The sequence below is a fragment of the Aptenodytes patagonicus genome, chromosome 26 (assembly GCF_965638725.1).
Source record: "Aptenodytes patagonicus chromosome 26, bAptPat1.pri.cur, whole genome shotgun sequence".
NCBI lineage: Eukaryota > Metazoa > Chordata > Aves > Sphenisciformes > Spheniscidae > Aptenodytes > Aptenodytes patagonicus.
Window position 1 is genome coordinate 1,801,934 of NC_134974.1, and position 14,434 is coordinate 1,816,367.

Here is a 14,434-nt window from a genome sequence, read left to right on the forward strand (position 1 = left end):
AGAGCTCGGAGTCAGGGTGCAGGTGCATTCCAGGGGGTTGGCGCCCGCCCCCGTGTCCTGGTCCTGGTGTTGTCCCCAACTAAGACCCCAGCCAGGAACGGTCACTGTGGCCACCACGGGTGCCAGCCTGGCAGCGGTCCACGCCAGCCCACCGCACCTATCAGGGCTCGTTGGAGGGGAGCGTGGTTATTTGAGGCTGCAAAACTGGGTGCCCAGTGCCATCTCGATGCCCCCGGCCCCGGCACGGCAGGCGCCCGGCAGCTCCCCCTGCTCCAAACCCCAGGGATGGAAAAGCCTCTTCCATGCTCCAGTGATGGGACGGAGAGACAAGATCGGCCCAGCCCCGGCACCAGCAACTGGAGCAACTGGTTTAGCTGGGTCAAAGTGGAGCACTGGGAGTCGCAGCGGTTGAAACCTGTTCCAAGATGTGTGTAAACCTCCTGGCATGTCCCTCGCTGCTCCCGGTTTGGTAAGAGCTTGTCCTGGGGATCTGCCAGCGCGGACACGCCAGGCGTGCTCTCCCCACGGCTGGCACCGCAGCGGCAGGGAGCAGGGCCGCGGCGCCGGGGGCCGACCCCTCCGTCGCCCACACGATGCCCCCGTGGCGTCGGGGTTTACCCTTGGGCAGCTGGCTCCGGCCGGTCCCACCGCTCAGGAAACGCCTGGCCGAATCCTGATCTCTGGGAAGGTTTGGGGTTTAATAAGAGCAAGGCAGAGCTCCTCCGAGCGCAGCCGGAGCCCTTGGGGAGCTCAGCACAGCCGGGCGGTTGGATGCACCGGTGCCCAGGGCATGGCAGCCCCAGCTCTGTGCCCACTGCGGGGACCGGGGTCAGGTTATTTTTAAGCTCAGGACCAGGCGGCGATGCCTGTTCCCATCGCGGGCAGCTGCTGCCCAACCGGGCAGGTGACACAGCCCCAGGGGGGGCCAGGCGTTCCCGGAAGGGGCGGCCGGATCCTGCCCGCTGCCGAACCGCACTGGGGACAGGGGCACAGGGGCTCCACTGCCGCCAGCCCCCGCGCGGACACCGCCAAGTGAGTGCCACCGGGGGCCTTTCCCGTTTCCCCCTGTCCCCAAGCTCTGGGATCCAGCCTTTCCTGGAGCTCACCAGCCCCAGGCCCCCCTCCCTGCCCCACACCAAAAATGGGCGCTGTGTCCTCCTGGGAAGCAGCTCTTGAGCCTCCATTCGGGACTCCAACTTCCATCTGGGACCTCCACCTCTGTCTGGGACCCCCACTTCCATCCGGGCCCCCCACCTCCAGCCAGGACCCCCACTTCCATCCGGGACCCCCACTTCCAGCCAGGGACCCCCTTCGCAGCCACCTCAGCTGCCCCAGGTGCAGGACAGGGGCTAGACCCCCAAGACCCTGCCCATCACCCCGAACCCTCCAGCCTCCCCCCACGCCGTCCCGTCCCCGTCCCCCCCAGCACAGGGCAGTGGTGGTGGGGTGGCCGCACGGGGTCGGGGGACCAGGTGACAGGGTAGTTTTGCCGTCCCCGGGTGGGTGGGGGTGCCGCGCGGCCACTGCATTTCCCAACCGCGAGGACAGGAAGCGCAGGACATGGAAACGGAGGGAACAGGATATAATTAGCCCCAAATTAGGACTGGAATCTGGGATAAAGAGCCCGGCACCACCCGGCTCTTGCGAAAAGCCGCAACGCTACGCCGGCAGCTGCCGGCAGCCCCCCTGCGGGGGGGGGGGCCAAAAAGGGGAGACAATCATGCCCGCCTGAGTTTGGGGGCTCAGCACCGGTGCTGTTCCCCTGGGGATGCCGGTGCCGGGGAGGCCGTGGTGGGTTGGGCCCCAGGCTGCCCCGGCCGCGCGGATGCAGGGCCGTAACGAGAGCCGCAGCGAGGCCGGGATTATCAGCATCGGCGATGCCAGCTCGGGAATCTGGTTTCTTAGCCGAGCCGTTGCTGGAGCAACCTCCAGGCTGGGATTGTGGGGCTTTTTTAATTTGACAAGAGGCCTTTCTGTGTGCTGGGAGCGGGCGGCCCCAGGGGGGCCTGGGCTGAGTCACCCGATAGCCCCCACCGGCTCCCCCCCTCTGGTCCCGGCTGGCTCCCATTGCGAGGCCAAGGACACCGGATACCCGCGCCTTATCAGCCTGGGGGAGGAGGCTTGGGGACGGATCCGGCATGGCACCGCGGCGCTGACAGATGGGGGATGCCGGCAGGCGCCGAGCGGGTGACGCCGCGGGGTCAGACCCCAGGCGCCACGGTGCCACGGGGGCTGTGGCTGCGAGCGGAGCCAGGGCCAGGCGCAGGATGCGACCCAGGGCTGGAGGGCAGAGCCAGCCGGGGGGGGGGGGGGCCCAGTGAGGGACCCCGCTGCCCACCCCGCACATCCCCGTGCCCCCTGGCATGCCGCTGCCCCACAGGGCCACAGCAGGGCCAGCCTCAGCCATGGGGGTGCCAAGAAGGGCCACCCGAGGTTTAGCATGGGGAGGGACATGGAGACCCCCAAAGTGACTCTCGGCATCGCTGCCCGCCCCTCCCCTGCCCACTGCCACCCCATAGGCACCGGCGGGGCTGGAAACGCTCCTCTGCGTCATCCCGGGGCCGGTGTGGGGTGAGAGGGGCAGCGGGGTGCCGCAGGTTCGGGCTCCCCGCATCCCGGCCCCCGCGAAGGCGGCGCAGGGTGGCCCGGCGGTGCCAGCCGGGCTGTCCAGCCCCGGTATCGGATCCTCCCGGAGGGAGGGGGCTTGGAGCTTATTTAACATCCCCGGCTGGCCCAGCCCGGCGCACTCGGAGCAGCGGGCGGGCGGCACAGCGGGGAGCTCAGGTGAGAGCAGGTCCCGGCCGGGGCACGGGTGCCCTGCGAGGGGGCAGGTGGCCGGGGCCCTCTGCCACAGAAGCACCCCATCCAGCCCTGGGGAGCAGCGGGGTGCCCCAAGACCCCCACAGCCCCACTGCCGGCTCTCTGCCCAGCACCAAGTGTTTGGAGCGGAGGCCACGGCGTGCGACGCTCCCCGGCAGGGGACAGGGCAGGGGGTGGCTGCGATTTGGGGGCTGCCCCTCACGGCAAGGGGGGGCTGGCGGCTGTCCCCCCTAACGTGGCGGGTGCCTCCCCGCAGCCGGAGCCATGGCATCGCAGCTGGAAGGGGCCATGGAGACGCTCATCAACGTCTTCCACCACTACTCGGGCAAAGAGGGGGACAAGTACAAGCTGAGCAAGAAGGAGCTGAAGGAGCTGCTGCAGAGTGAGCTGGGCTGCTTCCTGGAGGTAGGGACCGGCCATGCTGGGGCACAGGAGCCAGGGGGGTCCCCCTTTCCCTCCATGCCCTGGGGCAGCAGCATCCCAGTGGGCTGCCGAGCCCCGGGGCTCATCCTGTCGCACCCACACCCACACCCCCCCCCACAGACCCAGAAGGACACGGGTGCCGTGGAGAAGATCATGCAGGACCTGGATGAGAACGGCGACGGGGAGGTGGACTTCCAGGAGTACGTGGTCCTGGTGGCCGCCCTCACCGTGGCCTGCAACACCTTCTTCTGGGAGAACGCCTGACCCAGGCCGGTCCCCACCCCGCAGCAGCCAGCCACGGCGTCCCCAAAATGCAGAGCCACCCCCCGCCACCCCCCCAGCTCGCCCTCTGCTCCCCAGCACACCTGGGGGATCCCACCGGGATCCAGCTCCACAATAAAGGCACCAACCCAGCCAGAGGCGTGTTGTCAGCTCCTTCGTCTCCAGGGTCGGGGTTTCTGCCCTGTCCCCCCTGCTAGTGCCCCCGGGGATACCAGGGAGCATTCCCTCTCCTGAGCCACGGGGTCACAGGGAAAAGCCACCCTGGGTCACCCCAAGTGCCTGGAGACGTCCCCGTCTCCACCCTGCTCTGGCTCCTCCATCGCACCCTGCACCCCACCCTGCCCCAGAGCCTCGCACCAACCCTGAATCACCCCAGGGCACAGCACAGCTGGGGCGGGTGACCCCGGCCCGCACTGGGGTGTTGGGGTGCAGGACACGGGGGTGCAACATGGGGGCAATGAAGGTCCGGGGCGGGGGGGGGGGGGGGGGGGGGGGGCGGCCGCAGGCTGGGACTCGTTGCCCGTCCCGCCAGAGGGGCGGGCACCGCGCTCCGTGGGGCTGGAGGAACCGGTTCTTATCTCCTCGCCCAGCGGGCCTCCAGCCAGCAGCCCCCACGCCGAGGCCCGGCCCGGCCCGGCCCCGCGCAGGGCCGCCAGCGCCATCGTCTGCCGGGGCTGGAGCCTGCCCCGGTGCTCCCCAACCACCCCGCACGGCTCTGGGCCCTCACCCGCCCGGTCGGGCCCCACACGGGGGCTGCCACGGCAGAAAGCGGGGACACATCGGGGACAGCCAGGCCACAGGCCTAGCCCGGCCGCGGGGGGAGCGGAGGCCCCGTGAGGCCTCCTCAAGTCTTCGACGCCCCCGCCCAGGCCAGGCCCCGCCGGGCGGCCCTCTGCGGGATCGATCCCCGCCGCAGGGCTCAGGCGCCCGCCCGCTCCTTGATCGCGGGGGGAACCGGGGACCGGCCCCGCTGGAGCCCGGCCAGGCCGCAGCGGGCCCGGCGCCGCCGCCTGCCTGAGGGAGGCCACCGCCCCCCCCCCCTCCCGCCCACGGCTCGGTCCCGCCCACCGCGCCTCGAAGCACCAATGGCCGACGGGGCGGCCCCTGCGTCAGGGCTGCCCCGCCCAATAGTAGGGGGCGTGGTGACGTGCGGGGCTCTGCGCCTGCGCCCTGCGCGTCGCCGCCGCCATTTTGGCCGGCGCGGGCGGTGGGAGGAGGGAGGGTGTTCTGTGGTTGCTGCCGCCATTTTGTCGCGGCCGTTTGAGTGCGGCGGGAGCGGGCGGAGGGCGCCGGAGCCAGCCCCACACCCCGCGGCCACCCGCCAGCCAGCCAGCCCCACCGGAGACCTGGCGACCGTCTGCTTCGGTGAGAGCGGCTGGCCCTGGCCGGAGGGCTGCGAGAGGCCCGCTGAGGGAGGGAGGCTCCGTGAGGGAGGCCGCGGGGTCCCCTCAGGCGGCCGCGGGGGCTGATCTTTGCCCTTTGGGGGTGTGGGGGGGTGCACTGTTTGCCCCTGCCCAGGCTTTGTGCACGTAGGGTCGGGTTTTCTCCCCCCCATCTCGTAGGGCAGCTGTCGGACTGGGCTGGATCGATGGCCCAGGCTAGGCCTCGCCTTCCTCCCCGTCCTCGGCTGGCGGTGCCAGGGCAGCCCCCGCGCTGCGTAGCGGGCTTATGGGAGCGGGGCTTCCTCTGCGAGCTGCGCTGCGGTTGTTGTTCAGGAAAAACGCTTCTTAAAAACATTATTAATGAAAAAAACCGGGGTGCGGCTGCCTGTTGGCTCAATTTCTAGCTGATGGACTGTAAAACATTGTAAAGAAAGCATTTTGTTCGAGGTATGTTGAGGGTGGGTACTTCTCGGCGGTCGTCTAAGCATTCATTTTTATGCTAATTAAAAAAATAGAAAGCGATCTGCATAGTTAGTGGGTTTAAGCTTAGCACATTTCAGTAGTATTCATCACTGCCAAAGCACTCGGGCTTGAGCTGTGCTCCAAAGATGAGTAACAGCTGAGTTTAAATCCCTTTGCTGCTTTCATGAGGCATGTGGCAGGCTCTCATGTTAGAGGACCGCATTAGGACTGCGGATGAGCTGCCTACCAGAGTATTAGATGTTAAAAAGCCGAAGTGACTGCCCCCTTACAGTTTATCCCTGTCCAAGTGGCGGCAATCATAATGGGAGGATGGAACCTTAATCTTTTTAAAGCAAATGGGACTTCTGTAGAGTAATGCTGGAATTTTATTGACAAGTACATGGTATGTGTCTGTTTAAAACAAATTGGGGTTTCCATCTCACCGATACTAAAAGCTTGGGAAGTGTGGCAGTCTCACTAGATGCTGTACTAAACGAGACATTTGGGTGCCATCTTGACTGCTGATGGACTGTATTTTTGCAGCGTTTCTCCTGCCAGGGGTAAAATTTTCACTTTCTAAAAAGACGACTTCTTAGTAAGGGTGAGTTAGCATAATTTGCTGATTTATGAAACCTGCTGTATCATGGCAGTGGCCTAGAAAACTTATTTAAAATGCATTAATAGAATACCCGTTGCCTGCCCCATTCTTGATTCCCTCCACCAAAGGAGCCGGAATGCAGGTTTTTTTAATGTTTAGTCAAGCGCAAGATCTCCGTGCTGTTTGTTAAATCTAGTTCTCGTGTTTTGCAGATTCTCTTGATCTGAAGATGGCTGCACAGTCAGCACCGAAGGTTGTGCTAAAGAGCACCACCAAGATGTCTCTGAACGAGCGGTGAGGAAGCCAACAGCAGCTTCAGCTCATAAGAAATTTTTTTACTTAATTATCACTGTCCGGTGTCCAAAAACCAACGTGGTTTCTGCCCTCTTTTAACCTCACTAAAACAAGCAGATGGCTATGCACCTCTGTCTTAAACTGCAACAAATGTGGTACGCAAGGTTAAAAGGGCAAGTGTTTTGGAGAAATTTATCCATAGCAGTTAATATTAAACTATTCAACACATAAATATGGTGGGATGTGTTATAACGAAAGAGAGAAACCTCACACCCTCCCTTTTTCTTCCACATGTTTTTACATTTATATAGTTGACGCTGCAGCGTGGTAGCATGTTACCTAAGCTGCAGCAGGCTTGCTGCTTTGTCCGAGGCAGACACACGTGCATGTGGTCTGGCCTGTAAGAGGCATGCAGCAGGCCATTAAACAAGCCCGAAGGCCCTTTAACAATGTTTTGGGCCTTGTAAGAGGCAAATGCTTTGCTTCATCTCCATCTCTCTCTTTCCTTGATTTCTTTATTTCTTCTGTTTTTCCATGCCATTGAGCTTTTGCGGTTCTACAGTGACAACTAACAGCGGTGCTCCAGTTATGTTTCACTTCCTTACTAATCGCTCTTGGATTAACTATGTTAGTATCATTGAACCAGGGATCAAGGGAGCCATTTGTGTGCAGTTCCTGCTCTAGCGAGTGCTGCGGTGAGCTGTGGCCTGAACCGGTGCTCGGAGCTTACCCCAGGGAAGAGGAGTGGTGAGGTGCAGTGCAGGGAAGGTTTGCTGGCCTGTTTCATTTTGGTCAGTCCATATTCCTCATCTGTAAGTGTTTTCTTTTGCAGTTTTGTGTAGCTCCCGGGACACAGCAGAAAGCTGATGGGTTGCTGCTAAGGAGGCTTGCCATCTTGCTGTATGTTCTGCTCCTGTATAGCTCTTAAAGACAGAAGGTTCTTTGTGCACCAAAGAAATTGCCCAGTGAACTGTTTTTATAAGTGAGCGCACTTGGGTGGTGGCATTTCTTACGGCACCAGTTCTGTGGTGCGCCAGAGGCACACTGGTCTCTTCTCAGGGCGATGCCTTTTGTAAAGCTGCCTTCTGGCATTGAGCTTTTAAACAGTTTTCTCAGATCTTTGAGGGTTAATTTGGCTTTTGCAGTCATATTTCAGTTTGCTTTTCTGTTTCTGTGATGTCTTCTCCCATCTGTCATGATCATCTCTGCTTATTGCTTGTTTTCATTCCTTCTGCCATTTCTAAAATCAGTAACCTAAAGCTTTATCACTTCTGAATTAATATACAACATCATTTCCGAGTTTCCAGTTCCTGCACACTTGTGGAAAACAAGGAATACATAATCACATATGATGTGACCTAAGTACCACTCTTTACGTAAGGTTCATGGGATCTGGAGATCCAATCTTGAGAACCATGAAATGCCAATAAATGTATGTAATAAAGCTTTATTTAAACACCCATTTTATTCGACCTTGAAGCTTTACTAACATGCTGAAGAACAAACAGCCGATGCCAGTGAATATTCGGGCTACCATGCAGCAGCAGCAGCAGCTAGCCAGTGCCAGAAACAGAAGACTGGCCCAGCAGATGGAGAACAGACCTTCTGTCCAGGCTGCTTTGAAGCTTAAACAGGTGAGAGAAAGTGGCGTATTCCGGGGCAGCCCGTTGATGCCTGTCACCAGCAGATGGCTTATCGGGATATGGTGGATTTTGAAAAATGCTCCTGAGAGTTAAAAATGAGAGACCTAGAAGGGACTTGCAGAAAATCCCACTTTTTACTTCAGATAAGTAATCCTTTGTAACTTCCTGGTTAATGTTACTGAGTTGGGGGGGAGGGGAGGGGGGGGGGTGTGCTGGCTGTTCATATCTCCTCTCTATTTTTTCAGAGAAATGTTCTCATTCTGGGTTTCTGGATCTGCCGAGTGCTTCATCTCGCAATCTAGCTGCAGTTACAATTGCTGCAGATTGTTACCAGTACTTACTATCCAGTTGAGACTGGTTGCTCCCATCCCCAACTCTACCCTCTCTTGGTCCTCTCCCTTGATAGCATCTGGCTGCGAGGAACAGATGAACAAACTGATTTTTTGATTGCTTGCGAATGCTAGAACGTGGGCCTGGATTTAAGGCGTAGTGTTGCGTTCTCCTCATATAAAGAGTCTCTTTATCATTTCACATGTCAGTGATGAGTACTACAGATGACGGTGTGTTCCTCAAATTGCCTTCTGTTGGTAGAGCAGAAAACCTAAGCAAACATGCTAGATTTTGATTTCTCCGCTGCAGTCAATGTGCTTCTCCATAACTCTGGACTTACGGAAGGGGCAGGGGGCAAAATCTAGCTACGACAGAAACCTCAATAACATACAGAAGTGAGCTGTTTGTCTAGGGCCTGCTCACTGTCAGACTGTAGGGGCTTTTGCAAGTTTTAAAGCTTATGTTTAAATGGGAAGGCTGGTAAGATTAGCTTAAAATGTATGTGTAAGGCACAAATTGAAACCTGTGGGGTAGTGCTACACAGCTGTGCAGCGAGTTCAAATGACGGCAGTGCATGACTTGGCTACAGCAGTAGTTAAACATAATTCTGTGCGTTATCTCACACTTGAGGAGAAAGCCCTGGCAATTTCTTAGCTGAGCTGCCTCACCAAATAGCTGGAATACTTAAACCTGCCACACATGCTAACATTCGGGGCTCACTCTCTGATAAAGAGGAATGCAGCTGCTTTTTAAGATCTCTTGAGACTTCTGTTGTAAAAACAGACTGTGGTGCCAGTTAGCCTCGCAGAGCTTGTAAACAAAAGCTCTGGAAGTGGTAGTCTAAATTGTTTTCTGCTTAAAATAAAAAAAGCTTGAAGAGTTAAGAATTTCACAAGTGGTAAGTGAAACTGGATTGAAAACAAGAAGTTTCTGCTTGCTGAATTGAGGTGCCACAGAGGAACAGGGAAGAACTGGTCTTTTGGCTTCGCTCTTAAACCCATTTGATTTTTATGTTGGGCATAGGTGTACTTTCGTGGTCTTCTGGAATCAAATGCTGCAAGGGAGGGCCCACGGAAGGGCGTTGTAGGGAAATTGGGAAACCTGGTTTATGTTGGGTTGCTCTTCAAAGATTGCAAGTTGCTCTGGAAGTTGATGTGGTGACTGGATTTTCACAAGTACTATACTTGGTATCACCAGGAGCTTTTCTGATCCTTCTGGATGTGCTGGGGAGCATTGATCCCAGTGATGGCTCACCTGTGCTTCAGAAAGGACTTCCCTAAACTCCTGCGGAGCACTGCTTGTGCTAGATTCACGGGTTTGTGTTTTGCATCCTCTGCATCTGAGTGCACAAGTGTTTACGTAAACCTGCTGTGCTTTTTTTAATGTAAAAAACATCTGTACTGACTGTGGTTCTAGCCGTGCATTTACTTAGTAGCTGGAGCAGACCAAGGTGCTACCCGAGGTAGAGCAGAAGGGCGAGCACTCTTAGGCTGTCTCAGTGCAAAGTCCAGCAGCTTATCTTAAACTCTCATGGTAAGTGACATAAACGAATAATTGGGTGTGGAACATACACATGCTTTCTCATTCCTTTCTGCCAGCGTGGCTGGGCAAAAGAGAGAGCCTAATATTTTAGGCTGCTATGGCTGTTGGAAAAATGATTGACTATCTAAACTCTGAGGCAGTAAAACTTGAAATCTTACTACAGCTACAGAAGAGACTGATTTTAGAGGAACGAATTCAGCTGTCCGCAAACTTGGGTCAAGTAGACAAGCAATAACTTTAAGCAACTCTTGGAACCTGTAGTAAAATGCAGCCTTTATGGCTGCTCCCATCACCTTACCTTCTTAGGGCCAAGAGCTCTTGTTCCTGAGACAAGTGTGAAGGTTCCCACTGTTGCTTCTTAGCTCCTTGTAGGGTTCAGCAGTGCCTACAGAAGCTCTAGCCTGCTCTGTGGGGACCGAATTGGTACCAGTGCGTGTTAACAACACTGGGATGTAAATTGGCTGTTCAGCTGTTGCTTCATGAGCAGTTGAGTCGTCTCTGCAGCAGTTCTGGCATAGGCATTTGAGGACAGGAGCTGCTACGGCTGGCCCGAGGGAAGCCAGCTCTGTCTGTGAAATGGAGTCTGGTGGCTGGACATATGACATGGGGGGGGGGGGGTGGGGGGGGAGGGAACCACTTCAAAAGCCAGATACACAAAGATGACTATTTTGCTGTTGTTCTGGTGAGGGTAAATTTTATTCAGTATCATTTTCTTTTCGTAGTATAGATGGAAAAGTTGGTGCTTTTCCTAGCTGTTGCCTTAGTCTGTGTGGAAGCCTAGCCAGGATGGGGCAGTAGGAATGATATCCGTGGCATGTGGCTCCACAGATGTCGCTTGCTCTGCGGAGGTAGGTTAGGCTTGTGCCACAGCAGGAGTAGTTGCTTTCTATCTCGGGGATTTGCTTGGACTGCCACCTTCCAGCAGGAAGGATTAGTGGGCTGCCTTGTGGATTAAGTGTCTGCTTTGATTTGGACCGAGCAGCACTGCTAAAAATGGAGAAAAATATTTCCTTCCAAATCTGCAAACTTTCTTGTCTCTGTACAAACACTTGCTTCCAGGAAAGGGCTCTGTTCTCTGTCTGACCTTCACAAATTATCCCTCCCAAAGCAGATTTGATTGTCTTCCTTTGAAGCTTGATTATATACTGCAGAGAGCTGGTGACCCTCTTTTTTTTTCTTTAAAAAAAAAAAAAAACACCACACTACTTTTATTGATAGGCGATTGCTATGCTGTTTGTGTTGCAAGTCTGAGATTGCTGCATGACTTTCTTGTTTCCTAAAAATCTTCTATTCCAGAAGAGCTTAAAGCAACGCCTCGGTAAAAGTAACATTCAGGCACGATTAGGCCGGCCGGCGGGACCCCTTGCTCGCGGAGCCATGGGAGGAAGAGGATTGTCTATGGGGCAGAGAGGCTTGCCACGAGGAGCCATGCGCGGTGGCCGGGGAGCAAGAGCTCTGCTGAGAGGAGGAGTCCCACTCAGAGGTCAGTACTGTGGCTGAACTGGAGTTGCTTACGTGTCAGCACCGCTGTCTTTTTGACAGCGTGACTCCGATTCTGTCGCTCGGCCTGAAAACTAATTTCTTTCTGATTTGAATTCCCTTTCTCTACTGAAGGTCAGAGCCTGCTTCGTGGAGGACGAGGTATATCCCCCAGGATGGGCCTGAGAAGAGGTGGCATTAGAGGTCGCGGTGGCCCTGGAAGAGGTGGTCTAGGCAGGGGTGCCATGGGCCGTGGAGGACTTGGTGGCAGAGGTTAGTGTGCACAAACTTCAAGAGCGACACGCTGCTGCTGCATAAGTAGAAGTAAGCTTTAATTCTCTTTCCTGTTTAAGGCTAGCATGCGTAAGTACATGCAGCCCCCAAACCCCTCTCTTCTTGAATTGGTGTACGGCATAGTGCTAAATTAAGGCTCCCTTTCCTGAAATGTCTTGCCAGGCCTTAACGCCTCGCCAAGATCCTTGACTGTGTCAGTGTAGAGAGGGTTCTGGGGGCTCTCGGCAAAGCTGTCCGCTCCTGCAGGTTATCACTGGCTGCGTGGTGCTTTGAATAGTAGTCGAGGCAGTGAGTAATCTTCCAGCGTATCAAGGAAGACTGCACTTAAGGAGGAGATGATCTAGAGCCTGTGTAAAACCAAGAGACTCTTAAAATAATTAGCAAGGGGAAAAATTTAACAGAAGAGAAAGCCTAAACCCCTGCAAAATCTAAATTCAACGTCTGAAACTGAGTCAAGTCTTGGGTAAATGAACTCTCTTGTTTTCAACAACAAATCAGAGAAGCAGTAAAGCAGGAGCGCAAGAGGAAGTAGAGGAGACAGCTGTTGATGGTAGGGATGTTAATGTTTCAGGCAGATGTTTGCTTAGAACATCAGCCAAACGTGCTCTCATGTTACTTTGGGATTGGCCCAGTGTTTGCAGGAGTTAGAGCAGACAGTTACGGGGAAGCTGCATATCTCTTGACAGCCTTGGCTTGTAGCTTTAGCTTTATTTCTGAGCTTGACAAACAAATACTGATCGATGTGGGCTCTCGGGTATCCTACTTCTGAAGTAGTCTGAAAACCTCTCAGTTTGAAGTACTTGTCTGTAAGCAAAAATTTGCTTGTGATGGTTAATGGCATTGCCGCTTTGCCAGAAAGCTTCAGCCTGTGCCAGAGGTGTGCGGGATCTCGGGGCACGCTCCATGGGAGAGAAGTATGCAACGCATAGGTGGGGTTGGAGCACAAGCAGGGGAGATGGGAGCCTGAGCTAAGAGCATAGGATCGGATGTCTGGGCTTCTGGACTGAAACAGAAGCAGCCTGGGGAGCTAATCCGGCACGGCAGAACCCGACCTGCTGCGGGAGCTGGAGGTCGGCTGAGGGGTAGCTGCTGCAGGGCTTCCTCGTGGAGGTGCTGAAGCAGCTCTGCCGAGTGCGCTGTGTCGTCCGGGCTCTTCCCGGGGAGCGGCAGCCGTGGCAAACCCCGAAGCTCGGCCTGGTGGAGTGTGTAACCGTCCTCTTGTCTCACTGCAAGGTCGCGGCATGGCGGGCCGGGGACGAGGGGGCTTTGGAGGTCGCGGCAGAGGACGAGGACGAGGAAGAGGATCGGCACGTCCTGCATTGACCAAGGAGCAGCTGGACAACCAGTTAGATGCTTACATGTCTAAAACGAAAGGACACCTCGATGCTGAGCTGGATGCTTACATGGCTCAGACAGACCCAGAAACAAACGACTGAAGGTCGTTCCGAGAGACTGTTGTTGAAGTTAGTGTGTTATGTCAATGCCCGTAAGCTAAAAATGGAAACCCTGATTCATGCTGGAAGGACCCGCAGGAATAGGGAGCGGCCCTGTTCTACCGAGAGATCAGACTTTAGTGTGTTCCTTTAAAGTTTTGATACTATCTGTTGTATGAAACCTTTTTTGGGATTGGTTTTTTTATCTTCTTTTTTTTTCTTTCCCCGAGTACTCCAAACACGAATGTGACAGATCTGCTGCAGTTAATCTGCTGACATCGGCGCTGGTGACTCGCCGTGCCCGTGCAGCGCAGCATGGCGTGCACGCCGCCCGCGCTGCCGTAGGTGAAGCGCTCGTCGGCGCTGGGATCGCGTGCTTTTGTGCCTCTTGAGCTCCGCGGTTGCGTTTTGGGATCGGCCCTGTCCCCAAGCGTGACCGAAGGGCCGAGTTCACACCCGCGGTTCCATTTAACCCCTCTGAAGCAAAAAGAAAAACCACCTCCCAGCAGGGTGAACAGTCAGGCCAGGTTTAGGTGTAGCGCTCCTTCTAGACGCGCCAATCTTCTTGTTTCGCCCCAAAACTTCCTCTTCTGTCAGTAGCCAGCGTTCTGTTAATGCCTAGTGCAGAGCACTCCCCAGGTTGAAAACTTCCTTGGGTTTGGGGTTGGGTTTTTTTGTTTGTTTTTCGATAAAGTTTGAATTTCTTTTGCGTCGTCTTTGAACAGGTGACACCAGGGGTTTCTGTATCTGCAAGAAAACAAGTGTTTTTGTTTAAAGGAATTGGAAGCAGGAACATAAAATTACAGCCGTGAGGGCAAAGTGCGGTAGAACTGTCTCTTAAAACAGGGGGTCCAAAATTCATCTGTAACCTTTCGGTGTAACCAAAACTGCCTGCACTTACCCTGATGGGTTTGGGAAGGGGTCTGTTCCTCCCCCTCTCCTCAAGTTTTAAGTTCAGCCATTCTGTGAACCGTTCCAGTTTCAATGGAATCTTGTATTTCTGTTTTGTTGTAACAAAGGAGAAATAATTATAAAAGCAATGTGGACTCTGGGTGGTTTTGTTTGTTTTTCTTCCTGGCAATGGGCTTTTTCTGCTCCTGCTCTGCCGTGCTCTGGGGGTAAATTTGCTTTGCAAGGGGTGGAAGGAAGCCGAGGGAAGGCTGTGTCCTCTGTCGCCAGAGGAGTCGGACCTCGCCGCGGACCCTCTGGCCGCCTCGGGGCGGGAAACCTCCCGGGTGGGGAGCGGTCACGGTCAGCTCGCTGCCTCCGCGATCCAGGCCTGGGGCTGAGGATGCTGAGGCTGCCCCTGGCTTTTCCATCCCCGGCCCTCCCAGCGGGAAGCCACCCCTTTCCCCGGGCTGCCCCGTTGCAACGGGAAGGGGACCCTCGGGAGCCGGGGACGGGGCCCGGCTGGGGCGGGCGGGCGCGGGGGGGGGGGGGGACTGTGAGGGA

At 56.0% G+C, this 14,434-nt stretch overlaps 2 protein-coding genes across 4 annotated transcripts; both read left to right on the forward strand.

Moving 5' to 3' along the window:
* The first annotated feature begins 445 nt into the window (after positions 1-445).
* On the forward strand, positions 446-3,660 carry S100A1 (S100 calcium binding protein A1). 2 transcript variants are annotated; one of them, XM_076359775.1, is made up of 3 exons: positions 446-469; positions 3,077-3,225; positions 3,364-3,660. In XM_076359775.1, exons 2-3 carry the CDS (start codon positions 3,085-3,087, stop codon positions 3,505-3,507), a joined length of 285 nt encoding a protein of 94 aa, XP_076215890.1. In that variant the 5' UTR covers positions 446-469; positions 3,077-3,084; the 3' UTR covers positions 3,508-3,660. The 2 variants fall into 2 exon arrangements, with proteins under 2 accessions (XP_076215890.1, XP_076215889.1); XM_076359774.1 differs by lacking the exon at positions 446-469 and adding an exon at positions 874-1,032.
* Positions 3,661-4,736: 1,076 nt separating this feature from the next.
* Positions 4,737-14,033, forward strand: CHTOP (chromatin target of PRMT1). Of its 2 annotated transcripts, none has more exons than XM_076359906.1 (6): positions 4,737-4,890; positions 6,180-6,261; positions 7,742-7,895; positions 11,076-11,259; positions 11,391-11,528; positions 12,783-14,033. In XM_076359906.1, the coding sequence occupies exons 2-6, from the start codon at positions 6,197-6,199 to the stop codon at positions 12,983-12,985; spliced, it is 744 nt and encodes a 247-aa protein (XP_076216021.1). In that variant the 5' UTR covers positions 4,737-4,890; positions 6,180-6,196; the 3' UTR covers positions 12,986-14,033. The 2 variants fall into 2 exon arrangements, with proteins under 2 accessions (XP_076216021.1, XP_076216019.1); XM_076359904.1 differs by having other exon boundaries at positions 4,738-4,890; positions 11,073-11,259.
* The last annotated feature ends 401 nt before the right edge of the window (positions 14,034-14,434 follow it).